Genomic DNA, 24,861 nt, shown 5'->3' with positions numbered 1-24,861 from the left:
TCGACGTTTCGGGCAGATGCCCTTCATCAGGAAGAAGGCTGGGAGCCTCTGGGGTGGAGAGATAAATAGAAGGGGGTGGGGCTGGGGAGAAGGTAGCTTAGATTGCAATAGGTGGATGGAGGTGGGGATAAAGTTGATAGGTCGGAGAGGGGGGTGGAACAGATAGGTGGGAAGGAAGATTGGCAGGTAGGACAGGTCATGAGGATGGTGCTGAGCTGGAAGGTTGGAACTGGGGCAAGGTGGAAGGAGGGGAAATGAGGAAACTGGTAAAGTCCACATTGATGCCCTGTGGTTGAAGTGTTACAAGGGGGAAGATGAGGCATTCTTCCTCCAGGCATCAGGTGGTGAGGGAGTGGCGATGGAGGTGGCCCAGGACCTGCATGTCCTTGGCAGAATGGGAGGGGGAGTTGAAATGTTCAGCCATGGGGCGGTGAGATTGATTGGTGCGGGTGTCCCGGAGAAGGCATCCAGTCTCCCCAGTGTTGTATTTAACCTTTCTTCTTTAATATCCTTATTTCTGAGTTCAGAGGTCTTCTAATTCACTGATGAGTCTTCACTGTGTTTCTGGATATTACTCTCATGTTACTTCTATGCTTCCAAGGCAGCCCACATTACCATTGCATATTGTGAAAATTCAGAATGAGCAAGGAACAGGTAAAATGAAAGGATCTCAAACCTCTCACTTGCTTACCTTTTCCTATTGCTGTCTCACCCAAGGGTAATCTCATTTTTAAAACCAAAGGATGATCTGTGATTTCTGTGCTGTTGTTCCTTTTCTTGCAAAGTGATGATTCAACAGGTCCAGTTGAATCTGTGGAAATCATTGCTACGCAAGGCTGTGGAAGCCAAATCACTGAGTGTATTTAAGATAGAAATAGATAATTTCTTGATTAGGAAGGGGATTGAAGGTTACTGGGAGGAGGCAGGAGGATGGGGTTTAGACACATATTAGCCATGATCGAATAGTGGAGCAGACTTGGTGGGCCAAAGGGCCTAATTCTACTCCAATATCTTGTGGTTTAATGGTCCTCTTGTGTGCAGTGGACAACAGACTGAAGGCTGAGAGGCTAGACCATGGTCAGAGGCTACAATATTGCATTGTAGCTTTTGTAATAAGTAACTAATTTACTTCATTGGAGATGTGATGATCTAAAACAAGTTACTAAATTAACTTTAGCTCATTATTTCACTGGTCCCTCTGATCATGCTGAGCTACATCATTCCATGTTAGATATTCATGCAAGGAGAGCATATTCCTCCTTTTCTGAAGCCATGAAATGAACTCAAAGAAATTATGAAAATTGAAGTTGTGTTGGTGCAGACCATCTTCCTTTGATAGAATGCAAGTAAATGTCAGTTTTTATTTTTGGAAAATAGAACAAATATTTGACAGTTTTGAAGGGCAACTCAGAATGACTGCTGAAGAAAATGAAACTAATTGTTTCTCTATTAGAACAGGAATTATACATGCAAGATTTATAATTATAATTTAGCAGCTCCATATTTCACTCATGTTTTCTGCAGCTCCTCCCTATTGTAACTTCTAATATCAGCCTTCACTTTTTTGCATGAATCATTCAAACATTGTTTTCTCACTCTATAAATATTGCCAGCTGAATGTGGAGGTCACATCATCGGAGAAACTTCCGGAAGAATCTTTTCACCTGGGTACCCAGCGCCATATGACCACAATCTTCACTGCACCTGGTCTGTGGAAGCAGATCCTGGCAGTACAATCGGGTAAGAAAACCATTCAGTTAACGACAAAGAAATCTTAGTTAAAAATTACTCCGTGGGCATATAATTAAAAAGCTTGTATACATTTTCTAGGTTGTTTCAGCTTTGAAAGCTGCAGTTAGGTATAAATATTAGCCCTCATTTATGGTAACATTAAATGTGATTAGCATGTAAATTGTTACATGAAGCAGATGTACATTATCCCTTGAAGTTGTGATTAACTGAATAACTTTCAGTTGAAAGACGTTCAACCGGCAATTCCCAGAAAACAAAAGCACCACATCCAACCATCCGTTAAGTATTGATTAGATATACATTTGGGCTGCATTTGCTGTCAAATTGTATGGGATTAACCACTCTGAAAATGATACACAAGTTTGCACTGAAAACCCTTTTCAATCTGAGCGATCCAGTGGTGACAGGCAGAGATACAGTGGAGAAAGATGAGATACAAATTAGGATGGCAGTTTCTTACACCAAGTGTGGGAGAAATTCCTCCTTTGGGAAGATCACTCCCATTCTATGCAATTTTGAGCGTGATGTATGATGGAAAGAGGTAGAGAAGACTGAAGTGAATTATAATTTTGTTTTGTTAGTATTGATAACTTGTTTGTATTGATAACTTGATAAATTCCACCATTGGAATTCATTTTTAATTAATTGATGAAAGATATAAACTTCTGCTTCCATCTGAAATACATTGTTTTATTTACAATTGTACAATTGGGTATAATTGCAGACTTGACCCATGAAAATGCTATTGCAAAAAGAATTGGCTAAATGAATATTTGCAGGTTTGAAGAAGAAAATAGAGAGTAAATGCACCATAATGGGACATTAATGTTTTGTAATACATCTAACTTAATTATTTCATACATTCATGAGGGAGATGAGGAAAAGTATGTCATTCAGCTCCTTAAGCTTGTTTTTGTTTTCACGAAGAACATTTCTGCGTTGCACATAAGTTCCACTTTCCTGCCTTTGCTCTAAATATCTTTATCTCAACATATGATTGGTCTTATTTCTTGTAAGCTTCGATTGTCACTGCATTTTCTGCCTTTTGAGTTAGAGAGGTACAAAGTTTTACTGATAAGGGAAAGCTTATCTGCCTGCGAAGTAAATTTTCGTTATCTATCTATAGACGCAGTACAAGTACACAATCTGTTATCCAAAACACTCAGGACCAGCTGATTTTCGAAATTCGGAATTTTTCAAATTTCGGAACAAGTGGTAGTTTGACGGTGGAATTTAATAAAATCTTACCAAACAGAAACTCACTATGAGTAATGTGGGCCCTGAGACAGAATTGAGGCCTGCCAATGCTGGGCCACGCCCAACCATGTCATATCTGAGTGACACGCATCGAGTGGGTGTGGGAGTTGGGTTAACTGTTTGCAAGCCAAACAACCTTGTTAATGAGATAGAAATTTCACGAAGAAACCTTTGGATTTTGGAGCTTTTTGTATTTCCGGATTTTGGATAATGTCTACCTGCACTGAGAAAGATTAGCATTTCTGTAGTGCCATTTATTAATCATAGCATCACAGGCTGTTGTTCTAAACATATGGGGAGGCAGCAGTGTAGTTGTAATATCATGGGACTAATATTATAGAGACCCAGAGTAATATTATGGGCACATGACAGAAGGTGAAATTTTAATTCAGTAATAATCTAGAATGTAACCAGAGTTGATTGACTTTTAAAAAAAACATCTGAGTTGACTAATGTCCTTTGAGGAAGGAAATGTGCCATCCTGATGTGGTTTTGTCTACATGTGACTCCAGACCCACAGCATTTGATTGATTCTGAAATGGCCGAGTGTCCCCCAGCGTTCAAAGGCAATCAAGGGTGTGCAATAAATGCTGGCCCAGCTAATGGCTTCAGAACTCCATGAACAATTGAAGCAAATGTGTTTTGAAGTGTGGTCACTATTGCCAATTAGGAAGTGTAGCAGCCAATTTGTGTAAAGCAAGCTGTCACAATGTGATAAAGACAGGGTAATTCATTCAAGTGACGTGGAATAAGCACTGATTTGGAAATTGGATGCCTCTTCTGCTCTTCTTCAAAACAGTAGCATGACATATTTTACATATACCTTTGAATGCAGGCTGTACCTCAGTATAGCATCCTATTTAAAAGACAGCACCAGAGGGTATTCCACTTCCTTTAAGTGACAACCTCCATTTTCATATTATAGAGTCATACAGTCATAGAGATATATAGCATGGAAACAGACCCTTCGCTCCAACTCGTCCATACCGACCAGATATCCCAACCCAATCTAGTCCCACCTGCCAGCACCTGACCCATATCCCTCCAAACACTTCCTATTTATCTATCCATTCAGATGCCTTTGAAATTTTGCAATTGTACTAGCCTCCATCACTTCCTCTGGCAGCTCATTCCATATACGTACCACCCTCTGCGTGAAAAAGTTGCCGCTTAGGTCTATTTTGAATCTTGCCCCTCTCTCCCTAAAACTATGCCCCACCTCAGGGAAAAGACTTTGTCTATTTATCCAATCCATGCCCCTCATGATTTTGTAAACTTCAATAAGGTCACCTCTCAGCCTACAACTCTCCAGGGAAAACAGCCCTAGCCTATTCAACCTCTCCCTATGGCTCAAATCCTCCAACCCTGGCAACATCCTTGTAAATCTTTTCTGAACCCTTTCAAATTTCACAACAGCTTTCCAATAGGAAGGAGATCAGAATTGCACGCAATATTCCAACAGTGGCCTATCCAATGTCTTGTACAGTCACAACATGACCTCCCAATTCCTTTACTCAATACTCTGACCAATAAAGGAAAGCATACCAAACACCTTCTTCACTATCCTAGCTACCTGCGACTCCACCTTCAAAGAGCTATGAACCTGCACTCCAAGGTCTTTTCGTTCAGCAACGCTCCCAAGGACCTTACCATTAAGTATATATGTCCTGCTAAGATTTGCTTTCTCAAAATGCAGCACCTCGCATTTATCTGAATTAAACTCCATCTGCCACTTCTCAGCCCATTGGCTCATCTGATCAAGATCACATTGTAATCTGAGGTAATTTTCTTCGCTGTCCACTACACCTCCAATTTTGGTGTCATCTGCACACATACTAACTATACCTCTTATGCCCACATCCAAAACATTTATATAAATGATGAGAAGTAGTGGACCCAGCACCAATCCTTATGGCCCTCCACTGGTCACAGGCCTCAAGTCTGATAAACAGCCCTCCACCACTACCCTCTGTCTTCTACCTTTCAGCCAGTTCTGTATCCAAATGGCTAGTACTCTCTGTATTCTGTGAGATCTAACCTTGCTAACCAGTCTCCCATGGGGAACCTTGTCGAACGCCTTACTGAAGTCCATATAGATCACATCTACTGCTCTGCCCTCATCGTTCCTCTTTGTTTCTTCTTCAAAATCAAGTTTGTGAGACAAGATTTCCCAAACACAAAGCCACGTTGACTATCCCTAATCAGTCCATGTCTTTCCAAATACATGTAACATCCTGTCCCTCAGGATTCCCTCCCACAACTTGCTCACCACTGACATCAGGCTCACCGATCTGTAGTTCCCTGGCTTGTCCTTACCACCCTTCTTAAACAGTGGCACCACGTTAGCCAACCTCCAGTCTTCCGGCACCTCACCTGTGACTATCAATGATACAAATATCTCAGTGAGAGGTGCAACAATCACTTCCCTAGCCTCCAACAGAGTTCTAGGGTACACCTGATCAGGTCCTGGGGATTTATCCACTTTTATGCGTTTCAAGACATCCAGCACTTCTTCCTCTGTAATATGGACATTTTTCAACATGTCACCATCTATTTCCCTACATTCTATATCTTCCTTGTCCTTTTCCACAGTACACATTGATGCAAAATACTCATGTAGTATCTCCCCCATTTCCTGCAGTTCCACACAAAGGCCACCCTGCTGATCTTTGAGGGGCCCTATTCTCTGCCTAGTTACCCTTTTGTCCTTAATGTATTTGTAAAAACGCTTTGGATTCTTCTTAACTCTATTTGCCCTTTTTGCCCTCCTGATTTCTCTCTTAAGTATACTCCTACTGCCTTTATACTCTTCTAAGGATTCACTCGATCTATCCTGTCTACATCTGACATATGCCTCCTTCTTTTTCTTCACCAAACCCTGAATTTCTTTAGTCATCCAGCATTCCCTACACCTACCAGCCTTTCCTTTCACACTAACAGGGATATACTTTCTCTGGATTCTCGTTATCTCATTCCTGAAGGCTTCCCATTTTCCAACCGTCCCTTTACATCTGCGATCAATCAGCCTTTGAAAGTTCTTGCCTAATACCATCAAGTTGGCCTTCCTCCAATTTAGAAATTCACCTTTTAGATCTGGTCTATCCTTTTCCATCACTATTTTAAAACTAATAGAATTATGGTCGCTGGCCCCAAAGTGGTCCCCCACTGACACCTCAGTCACCTGTCCTGCCTTATTTCCCAAGAGTAGGTCAATTTTTGCACCTTCTCTAGTAGGTACATCCATATACTGAATCAGAAACCTTCCTTGTGCACACTTAACAAATTCTTCTCCATCTAAACCCTTAGCACTATGGCAGTCCCAGTCTATGATTTGGAAAGTTAAAATTCACTTCCTTAACCACCCTATTATTCCTACAGATATCTGAGATCTCCTTACAAATTTATTTCTTAATTTTCCTCTGACTATTAGGGGGTGTATATACAATCCCAATATGGTGATTATCACTTTCTTAACTCTCAGTTCCACCCAAATAACTTCCCTGGATGTATTTCCAGGAATACCCTTCCTCAGTACAGTTGTAATGTTATCCCTTATCAAAAACACCACTCCCCCTTCTCTCTTGACTCCCTTTCTATCCTTCTTGCAGCATCTGTGTCCTGGAACATTAAGCTGCCAGTCCTGTCCATCCTTGAACCATGTTTCTGCAATTGCTATGATATCCCAGTCCCATGTTCCTAACCGTGCCCTGAGTTCATCTGCCTTCCCTGATAGGCCTCTTGCTTTGAAATAAATGCAGTTTAATTTATCAGTCCTACTTGTTATCTGCTTTATCCCTGCCTACCCTGACTGTTTGTCTTGCCTTTGTTCTCAACTGTACCAGTCTCAGATTGATCTCTTTCCCCACTGTCTCCCTCCATCCCACCCCGCCAACTTACTAGTTTAAATCCTTCCGAGCAGCTCTAGCAAATCTCCCTGCCAGTATATTAGTCCTCTTCCAATTCAGGTGCAATCCATCCATCTTGTACAGGTCACTTCTACCCCAAAACAGCTTCCAGTGATCCAAATGTGTGAATCCTTCTCCCATACACCAGCTCCTCAGCCATGCATTAATCTGCTCTACCCTCCTATTCCTGCCCTCACTAGCTTATAGCACTGGATGTATCCAGATATTACTACTCTTGAGGACCTTTTTAAATTCCTGCCTAACTCTCTGTAATCTCCCTTCAGAATCTCAACCTTTTCCCTTCCTATGTCGTTGGTTCCAATGTGTACAATGACCTCCTACTGGTCCCTCTCCTCCTTGAGACCTTCTCTGAGATATCCTTGATCCTGGCTCCAGGGAAGCAACACACCATTCTGATTTTTGGTTGCTGGCCACAGAAATGTCTGTCTGTACCTCAGACTAGAGAATCCCCTAAGACAGTCGATCACTTGGAATCTGACGTACCTCTCTTTACATTAGAGCCAGTCTCAATACCAGAAACTTGGCTGTTCATGCTACGTTCCCCTGAGAATTCATCACCCCCTACATTTTCCAAAACAGCATACTTGTTTGAAATGGGGATAGCCACAGAAGGCTCCTGCACTAGCTGTCTACCTCTCTTACCTTTCCTGGAGTTAACCCCTCTTTGTGACTGTATGTGAAACTCCCCCCCTTCCTATCCCATCCGTCACATCCCCTTGCCCTTGTAAATTCATTATTGCCTCTAACTGCCTCTCCAACCAATCCATTCGATCTGATCGGATTCGCAACTAATGGCATTTATTGCAGATCTAATCATCAGTATTCTGTAAACTCTCCCTAAACTCCCACATCCGACAAGAAGAGCATATCGCTCTATGAAGGGCTTCTTTCAATCTACAGTACCAGAAAATTGCACTGTCTTATTCTTCTGCAAAACACTGCTCCAGTTTAAATTAATACTTATGGCTTATATTTTAAATTTAATCAAGAGACATAGCACAATAAAACATAATCAAGAAAGAACCCACTCTACGCACGATTGCAGACTTATTTTGAGGCCACGCTTAAAATATCCACTTACCTGTTGCTGTGCTGTGACCTCTCCCAACAGGTTCCTCCAAGATCAGTTGTGAATTTCACTGTTTTTTTAAATTTTCCCTGATGCACTCCAATGTCCAGCGATGGATGAATTCAAACAGCAAAGGCAGTAACTGCTAACCCTGTCAGTTAACAATATGGGTTTCTTTCTTTCTCTCTCTCTCACTCTCTCTCTCTCTCTCTTTCTCTTTCTCCACCGTGTGCTTCTTTTGTCTGTTCTTCTGCCTTTTAAAAGTGCTGTTTTGACTTTTTTCTCCAAAGTTCCAAAATAATGCAACAACATATAAAACAGTAATTGCTGCTCCTGGAATTTGAGGAAATCACCTCCAGCACCTAAAATACCTCAGAAAAGGAGCAACTGTTACAGCCAGAAATTTTTCCCATCCTCCATCTTGGATTACATGTCCAACACTGAGCAGATGGGTGAGAGAAGAATAGAAGTTAACAGATCAGAAAAGTCTTCAAAAAGGCTGAACTTTCAACTTGGTCACCTCAGCTTTGGCAATAATCAAGATGGTCATAATACACACCTGATATTATCGATTCATTTTTCTGAATATCTTGTCGTGACTAACCCCTCTTCACATTAGGCATGTATGAAAACCTTTGATTTTTTTTTCTCTGATAATGATCTTTGTTGCAATCCAGAAAGGTTGTTAGTGTCACTTACAACTAACAGGATGATCGTGATGTGCATCGAAATAATCCAGTGGAGGGTGATCATCATAGGATCCGGCCATTCAGCCCATAGAGTCCACAAAGAGCATCCCACCCTGTCCCAGCATTTCCCATGGCTGATCCATTTCGCCTGCACACTATGGGCCATTGGCATGGCAAATCCACCTGACCTGCACATCTTTTGGACTATAGGAGGAAACAGGAGCATCCAAAGGAAATTCACTCAGACATGGGAAGAATGTGCAAACTCTACACAGAGAGTCACCCGAGGGTGGGATTGAACCTGGATCCCTGGCATTGTGAGGCAACAGCACTAACCACTGAGCCACTGTGGTGCCTGCAATACTGAGATTGGTCTTCTGAATGGGATTAATTAAAGCATTTGTTTCACCATGCATGTGTATTAAGAATCTCTCCAGGCTTAGTGCAATGAAAATTCATTAAAAAATTAATGAGATACATACAACTGAGTCAATAGACATGCAAAGAAGCAATTTAAGTATGCTGGTGAAAACATGGTTTAAAACTCTTTTCGACAAGAGCACTCTTCGAAAGAATAAGAGGAGGATTTGTTGACTCTCTGACTCTTCAACACAATTGGGGCTGAGATAATTATGCAGACCATTTAATATGCAATTAATTGTTGCTTTCCAAGTTTGTAGGTAATTTATATTCTTCCCCTCTACTCTAAGCTGTGCATGAATCCCTTGTTACCAGGCGGGGAGTTCATCATTGAAATGGCTATGGGAAGAGTATGAAGCTATGAAACAATTTTTAACTCCATATCTCCATTTAGATATGGAGTTCCATAACATAAAAATGCACTTGGCTTGAAAAGGGCAATAATGAATATACTCAACTCATCAGAGAGCATTGTTCTTGACCAAATCACAAAGTAGGTTCTGAGATAGATGGTCGTGCTGGGAAAATTGGAGGCCCAATAATTTCTGAATTCCCTTTCTCGTGCATGACTTAGCTCTCGTAGCACAGAGCTAATGCCAGGTCATTGTCAATCAGCTGACTAACCTATCTTGCCCCATTATCAACTGGAATTTTTTTTTGTCACAAGCAAACAAAAGGACTGGGAATGTTCAGGAGTACTTGAAACAGACCAAAACATCTTGAAGTTGTGCAATACAACACTTTAATCCCTCATCCGTGTTAACTCTGTCATTCTCCACATTTCAGTAATTGATCTAAAAATGTACCACACTTAGAGTCATAGAGATGTACAACATGGAAACAGACCCTTTGGTCCAACTCGTCCATGCCGACCAGATATCCCAACCCAATCTAGTTCCGCCTGCTAACACTTGGCCCATATCCCTCCAAACCCTTTTTATTCATATACCCATCCAGATGCCTTTTAAATGTTGCAATTGTACCAGCCGCCACCACTTCCTCTGTCAGCTTATTCCATACACGTACCGCCCTCGGTGTTAAGATGTTGCCCCTTAGGTCCTTTCTATATCTTTCCCCTCCCACCCTAAACCTATGCTCTCTAGTTCTGGACTCTCCCATCCAAGGGAAAAGACTTTGTCTGTTTATCCTCATAGTTTTATAAACCTTTATAAGGTCAGCCTCTGACGTTCCAGGGAAAACAGCCCCAATCTGTTCAACCTCTCCCTATAGCTCAAATCCTCCAACCCTGGCAACATCCTTGTAAATCTTCTCTGAACCCTTTCAAGTTTCACAACATACTTCCAATAGGAAGGAGACCAGAATTGCATGCAATATTCCAACAAGTGACCTTACCAATGTCCAGTACAGCCACAACATGACCTCCAAACTGTTGTACTCAATACTCTGACCAATAAAGGAAAGCATACCAAATGCCTTCTTCACTATCCTAGCTACCTGCAACTCCACTTTTGAGGAGGTATGAACCTACACTCCAAGGTGGCTGTTCAGCAACACTCCCTCGGACCTTACCATTATGTGTATAAGTCTTGCTAAGATTTGCTTTCCCAAAATGCAGCACCTCGCATTTATCCAAATCAAACTCCACCTGCTAATCCTCAGCCCATTGGCCCATTCGATCAAGATCCCCTTGTAATCTGAGGTAACCTTCTTCGCTATCCACTACACCTCCGATTTTAGTGTCATCTGCAAACTTACTAACGATACCTCTTATGCTCACATCCAAATCACTAATATAAATGATGAAAAGTAGTGGACCCAGCACCGATCCTTGTGGCACTCCACTGGTCACAGGCCTCCAGTCTGAAAAACAATCCTCTGCTACCACCCTCTGTCTTCTACCTTTGAACCAATTCTGTATCTAAATGGTTAGTTCTCCCTGTATTCCATGAGATCTAGTCTTGCTCACCAGTCTCCCATGGGGAATCGATAGATTATCAAATTTATCCTCAGCAAATGTTGTCTTTTGAATATGCTTGGTCACTTAGTTTTAGGTATGCAAAAGTGAGGACTGCAGATGCTGGAAACCAGAGTTTAGATCAGAGTGGTGCTGGAAAAGCACAGCAGGTCAGGCAGCATCTGAGGTGCAGGAAAATCGACGTTTTGGGCAAAAGCCCTTTGTCAGGAATAATCCTGAATATTCCAGAATATTCCTGATGAAGGGCTTTTGCCCGAAAGTATTGATTTTCCTGCTCCTTGGATGCTGCCTAACCTGCTATTCTTTTCCAGCACCACTCTGATCGAAACACCTATTTTTAGGTTGCAAGCCTGACGAGCATTTCAAATTCCATTGCTGGATTGTAACATTTGAATATCGCAATCAGTTTGATTGATAGCTCAGGGGTTTGTTAAAATCTTCAACTGCCTGACAGTGAGATGGGAGGCAACCACAGTACACTCATCAAATCAAGAAAGAATCCTGATTGTTAGGTGGTGATGCCATGCTGTGGTAGAGTGCTGACTCATGCAGTGCTGCAAGGCCTGCAGGCCACCCATTCGGCACACTGTTGTGCCTCAGATGTTGCAGTACAGAAGAAGTGCCAGCGGAAACCACAGGAGGAAATAAAGCAACCAGTTTGTCTCAAGTCTCTCTCTCTCTCTCTGGAGCATCACTGTCCAAAACCAGTCTCTCCACTTGGTGCATGCAAAGTGTCAAATGCAGTAAATAAGATGAATGAAAACAATGTGATCGATCATGTTTATTCAGATTTGTGAAGAACTTTATATCTCATGGTTAATTTATATTGCAAATAGTCTTTACATCAATCATAACAAGACAGGTTTTTATTCAGTGGTGAATTCATTTGTAATAATAAACCACTTACAGGTGAGACTTTGAAACAGAGCTAAATAGTAAATGAATAAGAGAGCAGACAATGGTTTCATAAGAAAGGTTGTTTTATTTTTCAAGTTGCGCTTAATCCAATGGGAGAGAATGTATTTTTGTTTGAGTATTACAATTTTATTTATCCAACTCGCCGCTCTAAACAATTTTGGTAGTAATTTGTCTTTCACAGTACATTTGATCCAATGCCTCACAAAAATTCATGTTTGAAAGTACTTAGAGAATCCAAAGCTCGATTTCTGGTCGATCCCATATTTTCCGATGAGAATCTGAGTCACGGGATGGTTTCAGGTGGCCTTTATTGCAGCTTTATTTTGGGTACAGCTTTGTTACTCCAGAGTAATAAGGCACAGAAAAAACTTCAGAATATCTTAACTTATACCGTTTAAACTTATCGCGGAATCCCATCCCCCGCACCATCCCCCCTTTGTTTACTATTGGTCAGCAGTGCTGAATTATCCTGTTGTAGTGGATCTCTGATACAGTATCTTCTACAGTTCAGGCTTGCCTCAGCAATTTACTTGCTGTCATGTACACAGTTTTAACTGTTGACATTCGCTAACCCGAAGGAAGTAATGCTCCACTCAGCAATTTCAATGTATTTTCAAAGACGTTAATCATGTCATTGAACAACAAAAAGATGTACAGCCTTGTGGTCCACTTCCTAGGTTTCCATGGTTTCATGATGTTACCAGATTCTCTTATTTCCTTGTAATGATATGGGGGCTACTTTTGCTGTCTGAGAATGGTTTGCTCTCATAATTTTATTTGAAACATTTCCCCTAATGCTTTTAGTGCTAGGTGAATCTATAACTACTTCAGAATCTAAGTCTATGATTACCTGAAGAATCTTAACTAAAAAAACTGAAGAATCTTAGTGTTGTAACAGATTGATTGAGTAATTCAAGAGCACTGAGTAGTGTGAAATGTTCTTATCTATGTCTTATGCGTAAATAGCTGTAGCTATATATTTTATCTCAGTTCAGTAACCTAGTGTCTATAGAGCTCTATTGTTCTACTGTCACCCATGTTCTGCTGCATTAGCCACCTTTGCAAACTGTATCCACAATTCATGAGAAAATGGCTTGTTATATCAAATGTAGACAGTATATGAATGTGTTTGCATCTAATATTATCAGTGGTGAAATCAGAAAGATTGGATTGGAATAAAAAGCTTTTACTACAGGGATTTCGATTCCCATAGGTCTGGGCCATTGGATTTTAATCCATTGGCCACTTTTTAGAAGTGTGTGGGATCACCAACAAAACATGGGATATCCTGATTGCAACTTGCACCTGCCACTCAATTGGTTCATACGTAAAGAATGGGTTTTTGGGTGGCAACTTCAGGAGAAAAAAGCTTTTTGTTTTTATAATGAGCTATAAAATTTTTATGTCCTTATGCATGTTGTCTGCAATGAAGGTCACTCCAGACGATGTTTCCACACCTTGACCAGTTTGATTAATCTGCTCCCAAACATGTTAATGCATATGAAGAAGAACATAATCATAGCTGCAACTTGCATTTAACACTTGTAAACCTCATACCTGTGAGGTAGCAATGCAAGTAGCTTTAAAATTGTCTTGCCGTGCTTATAAATGTAAATTTACTCAAGGGTCAATGTTGCAGCAAGTGCTTGGCAATTTCATTCTGTAGACTCAGCATTGAACATTCTTTGTGTTTATGTTCACCCTCAAGATAGCTGTTAGATCCTGCTTTTCTTTGTGATCACCTTTACTCTTGTGCTTTGTCCTCCAACTTCTCATAAGAGCTTATGGAGGCTGAAAAAAAAAACCCACTGAGCTGATTTCTACCAATATACCATATTTGTGCTGTCACACACAATCCCCAGCCTGTTTAATCTCCAGAAGAAAATAAATCAAAAAGTAACATATCCAGCAAGATGATCTCTCTGAAAATTCCTCCCAGAACTCCAAAGGTAATCAAGTCACAGTCAGGATATTAATTTCATATCAAAGTCCCTGTTATTCACTTGTGACTGGTTGCATTTCAGATGATATTCCCATAGTCCCAACAGGAATGCAACCATCATAAACCAGAGTTGATTATTCATGCCTTTACTCCCTCTCAGAGCCAGCCATCAGTTCTTTTCTTAATCAGGTAGTTCCCAATCCTGTTATCAAGGACATTAATGATGAGAATGTTGTTGTAGGGAGTAAAAAAGTATCAGTATATTTTCCTGACTTCATACTTGATATGTCCCTGCACCAATTTTAACACTCCAGAACTGCAAATATCTGGCAGATATTGATAGAATTTCATATATTTTCAAAGTTTCTACATCATACAGTAAATCCAGCTTCCATTTTATTGTGGGACAAATGAATAAGTCATACACATCACCTCCCCCCCCCCCCCCACCCCATAAGAAACTGGAGCTGAATCTTCTCAGGCCCTGAGTGATGGTCATGTTGTCACAGCCTCCTTTGTTGCTCAAACTACGTGGCAAGGTTCAGGTTCACTCCAGGAGTGGCAAGTCCCCAATTGATGCTCTTTATTACTAGTTAAAAGTTAAATGATCTTATTTAGCTGGCCATACAGCTGTCAGAAAAACTCGAGAATGGGGCTTCTTGATGGGTTCAACTGCCACTTGTTCCAAACAACCTCCATGTCTGACATTTTTCTGGCATGCTCCAATGGAACGGACACCCCATATCCACAGAAATTAACATTCGACATGTGACACTCTCTATGAACACTTATGGCCTATCTCTGATCCACTTACAGAACAATTCTATACTTCACTGATTCACCTTGGGATGTACAAACTACTATTATTACAATATTTTGGCAAGGATTCTGTGCTCAGGGTCGAGAGCGTGGTGCTGGAAAAGCACAGTAGGTCAGGCAGCATCTGAGGAGCAGGAGGATTGTGATTTCGGGCAAAAGCCCTTCGTCAGGAATGAGGCCTCACTCTCGACTCTGATCTCCAGGATCTGCAGTCCTCACTTTCTCCTAAACTGTGCTCAGGGGCATGCATTTAACTTGTGGACTGGACCTTTGGGCTCTGCACTCACTCAACCTGATCAATTTTGATTAACAGTCCCTCGATATGACTGAAATCTGACATATTTGCAACTCCCTCACTAACAATGGCAGTGGTTCCCCTAATTGCTTGGACAGGACCGACCGCAAAATCTCCTCACACCATACTGAGTGATTCCCCTGCAAGTGGATGACTGACTCTGACAAAGCCTCTCAACTATGCCCATGCCTGATGGTCCCAGAACTCCCTGATAGATGAGTGCTCCCCCCTTGACTGGACAGAGGGCCAAGTCCTACCCAATTTGTGCTATGGCCATTTGGTTGAATTTGTGCCAGAGGCAGCTGGCACATGCTCTAGTCTTACATTGCCCTCTTATAGTGCCATTCACCAAAATGGTCCTCCTGTTCAAGCCAATTAAATATTTCCAAGCAGCCCCTCTCCCTATCCACACAAAAGAGAACCCTCAAATGCCACAAGTGACAGCTTTTACATCTGGCTGACATTCAATGCATTAACAGCTTGGCATAGCAAGGCAACGCATGGCTGGGGTGAGTATGAAGGTTGTTGAGAGCCAGGTGAGCTGCCCTGAGACGCAGTCTGGTCTCCTTCATGAGCTGGGTCCCTGACCATGGACACAAAGTGTCATTACAACAGCCTTCACAATAATGGTTGCCACTGTGCCCTACAGTGCATGTTCTGTGCCTCGTGAGCGGCCTGTTTGTGTATCAAAGCAAGCTGAAGGTGGTTGCAAGGATTTTGCAGATTCGAGAAGTCTGTATCCTTGACAAAGGGAATGCTTGGTTGGTCCAGGTTGATCAGGGCCTGAGATGCTGTTGTCCAGTGTCCAACATGAGGTTGCTTGGCTCAAGTGGTATGCTGAATATGCTGGCCATATTTCCTGATTTTCTTCACAATTCTTTTTCTGATTTTAAAACCATAAGACATAGGAGCAGAAATTAGGCCTATAATCCCATTCAGTCTGCTCTGCCATTCAATCATGGCTGATAAATTTCTCAACCCTATTCTCCCACTTCCTCCCCATAACCTTTGATCCCCTCGATACTGAAGAAACTTTCTATCTCGGTCTTAAATATACTCAATAAGCTGGCCTCCCCAGCCTCCTGTGGCAATGAATTAAGTTTTATTATCAAATTTTCCTGATGTGAAAATGGTTGGTGAGTTTTCTAAGATGGGTGTCAGAGTATCAATGAGTCGAGTTGAGGGTAACAGAAAGTTTAACATGTATTAATCCTTGTCAATTAGTATCTCCCTGTTACCGATTGAGAATCTTGGTGTGCAGTTAGTGAAGAGCGGGAAAGGTGGAGTAAGATGGTGTCAGTGTTGAGATGGGCCTCACTGCACACGTTACTCAAGTCTTCCACACATCTCACACAGAACCCTATAAAATTCCACCCTCAGTTTCTGCTTTTACCTTTACATTGGATAGAACATAGAACATAGAACATAGAAAAATACAGCGCAGTATAGGCCCTTTGGCCCTCGATGTTGCGCCGATCCAAGCCCACCTAACCTACACTAGCCCACTATCCTCCATATGCCTATCCAATGTCCATTTAAATGCCCAAAAAGAGGGAGAGTCCACCACTGCTACTGGATATACTTATGTTTTGCATCATAATGGTGAGAATCAGTGGAAGCAAGAGGATCTGAAAGTGTGGCACCATAACAACCCATCTTTTGACATACACATTTTTACCCTGACAGAAAATATTTGTTTTATGTTCATTTTTATGTCCTGACATCAGCAGATGGTTTTTGCAGAAATTTTGAGTGCAAGGTAATGTCGGCAAGATCATTGTAGAAATGGGCATAAATTTCACCACATTCAAAGAGCACATTCACACTGGACTCAAAATGTTAACTCTGTTTCTCTCCACAAGTCTTATCAAACTTGCTGACTTTCTCCAGCACTTTGTATTATTTTCTGATCTCCAGCAACCACAGTATTTTGCTTTTACAATATAAATTTTGACAGATCAAGGATGTTCCAGGGATGCTGTTTGAATTTGCATCACCTGTAATAATGTAGCAGCTGAGCTAGCACACATTGACCATAGATCCAGCTGTGTCAGGATTGAAAGAAATGATCAGGAGAAGTACACATTCACAAGTGGATCGAGGCCAGAGTTCTGCACCTGAACAATTAATTTACACTTTGGAGAGCTTTGGATTTATTTTAACAAGTTTAAAACAAGAAACTAGAAAGATTTGAGGAAGGCCCACCCTTTGTCATGTTGGAGTGACGTTGTACTTGATGGGAGGTGCAGTAATGTGAGTCTCTCAACTGAAGCAATCACGCACACCTCATACTTTAGCGCCCTCAGCAGTTCAATCAGTAAATTGACTCTGAAGCTGCACCCTCACTTCAGTGAACTGGAACTACATTTCACACAATGGAAGTGGCAGCATACCTGCATTCTTACTGCAAAACTCAGAACATGTATAGGTATGCATCTATGCATCTTCAATCAGAGACTTAGTATAGTTGATTCTCAACAAATGTAAGTCTGTCCTATGGGATTATGCTCAATAGGATTGAATTGATGAATGATAACTTCTCATCTCTGTCAAATTCATCTAATTAATAGGTCTCCTCTCTATGGTTGTGTTAAAAATATTTTTGGCAACGAAGGGGGAGGAGAGAGAATCTGAAGGTAGAATTATGAATTATAAAATGGACATAAACTTATATTCTTACTGAACTATGGAGTAAAATTGGTGCATGTTTATTCATGTGAACACATTCATATGTGGTTATGTACTGCTATACAGTGCAGCATAGCTGGTGCTAAGTGATATTGAACATTGACTCCACCTGATTCAAAAAGTATGGCGCTGGAAAAGCACAGCAGGTCAGGACCATGCAGAGTCACTTAGGAAAAAAATGGTGACTACAGATGCTGGAGAGTCTGAGTCGAAAAGTGTGGCACTGGAAAATAACAGCCACTCTGACTCTCCAGGATCTGCAGTCCTCACTTTGTCCTAGTACCTGACCTGCTGTGCTTTTTCAGCGCCACACTTTTTGACTCTGACTTTCCATCATCTGCAGTCCTCACTTTCTCCAAGTTGACTCTGTATGGTCCACTTCATACAAATTCGCAGCTTCAGCTGAACTGTTGGGATAGTAGTGACTGCAGAGAAGATGAGGAGTGATGAACAATGATGTAAGGTAAGTGAGCTTCTCTGCAGTGAAGGAGGGGGTAAAATGCTGAGGGTGAGTGAATGCTGCTCCCTCTTCTGAGCCTCCTCGAAGCAATTTGTTCATGGGCTCTTGAATATTAAAATATTTTTCTTTTAGTTGAAAAGTACTCAGCCAACTTTTGCTCTGAAGGCAGGAGGTGAGACTAATTGATCTCTTGTTTATGCGTATCAGGTATAGCAACATCAAGTGAGGCAATATATGTGAAATAAGAATGTTCAAAACATGCTGTCCAAAGTTGTACAATTTCTGCTTAGCTTTCCAAAAGCAACATCTTCTTGTCAGCCTCACTATTGAAATAAATCCAATGGTCTGATTTTCTTATGGATTTGAATTGAACTCACCTTAGAGCATCAAGATTTGCTGAAGTCCTTGAATGGACATTGCCATTTGATAAACTGTCTTCACCAGTTAATTTTTGTGACCTTTTGCACTGAAGATTGCTGAAAATTATTTTTCTTATGGAATCGAGCTCTATGAGCATTTGAGGCCATGTGGAATGGGGCTGTTTATTGTGTCTTAGGGTCATTGTGTGTGTATAGCCTAAAGAGACATGCTCATGATACCATCCCTGTAAGGTAGCATGTAAACTGAGAGCATAAAGCTGACATACTCCATCTCACCTCAACTACTTAAAGCATAGCAGTCTACTGGAAGTACTTTCCTCTGTTGTAACCTATAGTCTAGGACTAACCCAGACACTCATTTGCCTAAGGAATGTAATGCTTTTACATGATAGTCATTTGTAACAAATGTCTGTTAGAACCTTCAACACCACAATATCTATATCCAGTTTATATTATGGAAGATACACATTACTGCATGGGGACAAATTCACACTGGACAAGCAACAATGTATATCATCAAATAATTCATTTGAAATATAGTTAATGATGACTGTAGAGTCTGAAGTAGAATGTGTAAATTAGAGTAAAGAATAACCCATTAAATGAGGTACAAAAAGGGAAATGTAAAGGGAAAGCAAATTTAGAATACAGAGAAAGAAGGACTTTTTTTGTGATTCAAAAGACATCGCTGGCTCGGCCAGCATTTATTGCCCATCTCAAATGGAAAAGATAAATGTAAACTTTCTTTGTAATATCTCCAACACCAATGAAAATCCGAAGAAAGGAGACTCCATAAAAGTATTAGTTAATTTTCAGGGTCAGAAAAAATGCATTTTTTTTTTCATTTCTTTAAAATATGCGCTGAAATAGATAAGTCCTTACTTTCCATGCTGAATTTAGTCCAAGTCTACTCTGTAAGTATGGGAATCTTGCACACATTAAGTTTTTGAGTGGGAAACCAGGTAGCAAAATGAAGCCAATGGTAGATTGATGCATTTCCAGCAACAATTTTCAGATTTCTGCATTCATGAGCTTCAGTGTTAGATTTATTTACAGGATTACACATGCCCGCCTTCCTTCCTCACCAACATCCCAAACCCTAATAATATTCCTTTCTAAGTGCTCAAGTTACTCAATGTTTTTGCATGTGTATCTTTAAAGCTGATAAAGTAATTAACACTTCATTAACATTCACTTATTTTAATTGAGAAAGTTTAGTAAATCCTTTGAACTGTTACAGCCCTTCTAAGGATGTGGTGTTAGTTACTGCTGTTAGATCTTTTTCACATTAAAACAGTTTCCAATTAGAAGTGCAGATTCTCATTCTTCATTTTTCTTTTTGTGTCTGCTTTTCCTTTCTGCCTTTGTCTCCCTCTTTTAATATAACCTTTCATTCTTTTTACATTTATTTATCTATCTGATTCAATGTTGGAATCACTAACTTTAATTTACACTTGTTTCCTTTTAATGTTAATCTGACAGTTGTTCATGGACCTGAACCAACTCTGGTTTCATTTTTACTCAGGTTCTAATCCCTTATTTCCATCACCGCTCTTTTTTTTCAGCCATTCTAGTTTAAAGCACAGAAAAGTAAGAAGTTGCTGTAATAAATTATTACTGAAGTCTGGATTTTACTGTCAGCTATGACAGTGTGTATGATTTTCAGGCAGATTCTGAAACTGATGAATCATAAACAACCACTATTTTCAGAACAGCAAAAAGTACCAATGGGCACAAGTTTAATTGATAGAATACTGCAGTGGGGCTGTAAATTTCCTCATTATCGCTCTCTGCAGTTGACAGCAAAATTATTATCGCCACCTCCCCAGATTGCTGTTATAAATGACTCTGTTGTTGTGCTTGGATTCAGCTCACGCTTATACTTTCAATCCTTTCGCACTCCTGTTGCTCCAAATCCATGATGCTCTTTTTCCTGTTGCCTTTTCCTGGTTGTGTGCATATTGTGTGGGCTGTTAGTTATCCGACATTGAATGACAGACGAGAATACATTATAGCCCAAAACAACTTTGTATACAGCAATGTCCAATTAACGGTTATGTCACAGACTGACTGACTATCCTGCTTCGTGGAAAACATATGTTGCTGATTCTACACTGGGGGTGATTGCTAGGAATACGTTACAGGGCATCTTATGTGTGATGTGATGAGGCATTAAATTAACATGAAAAAATTAATGTAACTTTTAATGTGCCAAGAGAAGCTGAAATGCTCCTCCCAGGCCCATAATACAGCATTGCTGAGCACCATGATAAGGCACCCCCTGCTGTTCACCTTTGATCCACTGCCAGGGAATCAGCTGAGGCCAGAGCTAGGCAAACAGGACTAAAACTCTTGGAGGGCGATCTTCCTGTAAGAACAGAATAGGCACGAGCTTGGCTTCTACAGATTTTAGCTTTAAGTATCTTTACTCAGGAACCAACTCTGAGTTAAGAAGAAGAAATTGCCACCTTTTTGATTTACTCTTTGTAGTGAGGGAGGAAGATATGAAAATTTGCATCAGTGTCCTTAAATGTTTGACTATGACTTGAGGTTAGGAGAAAGTGAGGACTGCAAATGCTGGAGATCAGAGTCGAGAATGTGGTGCTGGAAAATCATAGAAGGTTCGACAGCATCCAAGGAACAGGAGAGTCAACGTTTCGGGGCTAAGCCCTTCATCAATTCCTGATGAAACGTCGATTCTCCTGCTTCTTGGATACTGCCTGACCCACTGTGCTTTTCCTGCACCACACTCTCGACTAAGACTCTGAGGTTGCTGACTACAGAATTAAGCTGGAGTATAGCCCCACCCCTCAAGATTGGGGGCTAGTGATCTTTCTGAGATGTTGGAGCTTAAGAAATAATTATATTTGTTGAATGAAACACAAAGTTAAAAGACGAAAGAGAAGTACAAATATTATTGTTGAGTCACTACACTTGAAACATTAACTCTGCTTTCTTTCCATAAATGCTGCCAGATTTGCAGAGTTTCTCCAGGTTTTTTTTGTCTTTGTTTTACATTATTGTAAAATGGCTGACATCTGATAGCACAGACTCATCTACTGGATTTTTTTTCACTTCGGACAATTCATTCCTTTCCCCTTTTAACAGATTTGTAAAGTAAAGGCATTACTGTTTGAGAATTAAATTCATTGATTTTTGCTGCATAATATTCATCATTTAATGTTCCATACAGAATTGTGCATAGATTAGATTACTTAAAGTATGGAAATAGGCCCTTTGGCCCAACAAGCCTACACTGACCCTCCGAAGAGCAACCCACCCATACGCATTCCCCTACATTTACCCTTTCACCTAACACTACAGGCAATTTAGCATGGCCAATTCACCTAACCTGCACATTTTTAGACTGTGGGAGGAAACCCACGCAGACACGGGGAGAATGTGCAAACTCCACACAGACAGTTGCCTGAGGTGGGAATTGATCCCGGGTTTCTGGCACTGTGAGACAGCAGTGCTAACCACTGTGCCACCGTGCCACCCACTTCCAAGGGTATCTGAAATTATCTGTGTTGGAAACTTCTGGGGGTAAATCATTAGAGTGTCTTCTTCAAACCTATTAACATGTTTTTTTCTTTGTTCAATCATGGCATGTGGGAATCACTGATTAGGCCAGTATTTATTATCCAGAGAGCTGTTAAGAATCAACTGTATTGTCATATATCTAGAGTCACATGCAAGCCAGACCAGGGAAGCATGACAGTTTCCTTCCCTAAACTTAGTGAGCCAGATGTTTTTTTTCCAAAAATCAGCAATGGTTCCATAATCATCAGTAGATCCTTCATTTGTGATTTTTTTGAAATTGAATTTAAATTCCATCATCTACAATGGCAGGATTTGAACCTGGGTCCCCAGAGCAATACTTGGGTTGAATAAAAAGTCTAATGTCAACACTACCAGGCCATCAGCTTTCCCTCAAAGACCCAAAGCAAAGATGACCAAGCAAAGATTACACGAGTCAAATACTGACTCTTTTTAAACACCATTTCCTGCACTCAGCTGGAATAGCAAGTAATTGTTGCTTTCAGACCTGTCGTTTCTCAACCATTTTGCCAGCTGGTGCAATACCAAATTAGCAACAAGAATTATCAGGTGAGACTCTCTGGGCTCATCATTATTAAAGTGTAAACTCATCAACAACATCTGGTGTCCACAAATGCACTATTAAATGTGAAAATCAGGAAGATGCTGAGTGATTTGCAATGCGTTTCTACAAACTTAATTATACTGGTACCTCAGCAAGAGGCTTGGAAATACATGAAGGGCACGAATTTAACATTTTGGCTTCCATCATGTGGTTTTGATGCCTGAGTCTTTCATGGATTAAAATGAATTGAAAACAAAGAAAGACACTGACTTAAGATCACCCAGAAATCACCTGACCACAGGGTGAACTAGCTCATGACACTATTGGTAAACAAGAACTACAATTTACCACATTGTTAGAATGGCTGAAACCAATCCCTCAAATCTATATCCCCTGTTGGATCTGCATGTTTCTGGAATCCCTACAGTGTGGAAACAGGCCATTCAGCCCAACGAGTGCACACAGACCCTCCAAAGAACACCCCACCCAGATCCAGTCTCCTAACCTATAATCCTGCATTGTCCATGGCTAACCCACACAGATCCAATCCCCTAACCTATAATCCTGCATTGTCCATGGTTAACCCACCCAGATCCAGCCCTCTAACCTGGAAACCTGCATTTTCTATGGCTAACTCACCCAAATCCAACCCTGGAGGCTCCCTGCCTCCATTCCTATGAATAGCTTTTGCCCAAAACGTCAATTTTCCTGCTCCTCGGATGCAGCCTGACCTGCTGTGCTTTTCTAGCACCACTCTGATCTAAACTCTCGTTTCCAGCATCTGCCGTCCTCACTTTTGTCTAGATCCAACCCCAAACTTATAACCTTGCATTTTCCATGGCTAATCCACCTAACCTGCACATCTTTGGACTGTGGGAGGAAACTGGAGCACTTATCAGAAACCCAAGCAGACACAGGGACAATGTGAAAATTCCACACAGCCAGTCACCCGAGGGTGGAATTGAAACTGGGTCTCTGGTATTGTGATATAGCAGTGCTGACCACTGAGCCACCGTGCCAACCACTACTGGGATGAAGTTACATACAGATTTACCAGTTGCAGTAGAACAATGAAACCAGATGGGAATACACAAAGAATTTTATTTTTGGCTGCTTCTTTTGGGCAGAGAAGGATGATGAATTTGAAAAACTGTACAACTGGAAGGCTTGTGCTTTCTCTCTCTCTCTGTCTCGGAAGGCAACACCTGGAGCAAAGCAAATCTAAGAAACATCCAATCTGTAACTCCATCCAGTGGAGCTTCCCTCCATATTCCTACTAATTTCTTTTTTGCCAGGATTTCTTGATGGACAGTTGGTGAGATGCTGTCTTGATGTCAAGGGCAGTCATTTTCATCTTCCCTGCTTGAGTTTACCTCTTGTAATGAGTGTAGACACAGGAAGACTTGGGATGTATTTCATTACTGTTTTCAGTCATCCAGCAGTGAATGAGTGATACAATGTGGTGTACCTTTATGTGGTAATTAATATCCTTTGTTTACTCTCAATCACCTGTGTGTGTTTGGACAAGGTAACACATCAAGCACTATCCACTAAAAAGCCATCTAGCCTCTTTTTGACGATTAGCAATTTACATAGCATCAAATCTTTGATGCACTTTCTGGCTATTTTCTGAACTTTTTTTTAATCATTCATGGGATATGAGCATTACTGGCTGGGCGACATTTATTGCCTATACTATCTGCTCTTGAGAATATGGTGGTAAGCTGCCTTCTTTAGCCACTGCAGTCCATCTGCTTTGGGTTGGCCCACAATGCCATCAGGGAGAGAATTTCAGGATGTTGACCCAGTGATAGTGAAGGAACAGTGACATATTTCCAAGTCAGGATGGCGAGTGGCTTGGAGTGGAAAACTCACACAAAACGCAGGATAAACCAGCATTTCAACTCGAGGCCCAATGTTAAGCACTGTAGAGAAACTTTAGCATCAAGGAGGCATTAAAAAGAGCCCCTATTGGTATTATTCCATAATCCTTCTCACTTATTTATTTGGTAATCTGTATTTGCTTCTTCTGTTCTATATAAGGGTAGTGTCAAAACATATCTGTATGTTTATTCTCTTGAAAAGAGAAAGCTATGGGATGACCAAATAGAAGCCTTCAAAATTATATTCAATTTTGCTGAAATGGATGCAGAGTTAATTGACAAGTTTAAAACTGGAGTCATTGATACAACATAGTCACCAAAC

At 40.9% G+C, this 24,861-nt stretch overlaps 1 protein-coding gene across 1 annotated transcript in view; it reads left to right on the top strand.

Annotated features, from left to right (window-relative positions):
* Positions 1 to 24,861, top strand: part of csmd2 (CUB and Sushi multiple domains 2) — a 602,495-nt gene that overhangs the window by 247,836 nt on the left and 329,798 nt on the right. The window contains exon 20 of the mRNA XM_072548527.1: positions 1,614 to 1,740. Within this exon, the coding sequence (XP_072404628.1) occupies positions 1,614 to 1,740 (127 nt within the window). The remainder of the gene's footprint in view (positions 1 to 1,613; positions 1,741 to 24,861) is intronic.

Source organism: Chiloscyllium punctatum, chromosome 27 (assembly GCF_047496795.1).
Source record: "Chiloscyllium punctatum isolate Juve2018m chromosome 27, sChiPun1.3, whole genome shotgun sequence".
Classification (NCBI taxonomy): Eukaryota; Metazoa; Chordata; class Chondrichthyes; order Orectolobiformes; family Hemiscylliidae; genus Chiloscyllium; species Chiloscyllium punctatum.
Note: the sequence above shows the minus strand (reverse complement) of the source record. Positions and strands in the feature narration are given on the sequence as shown.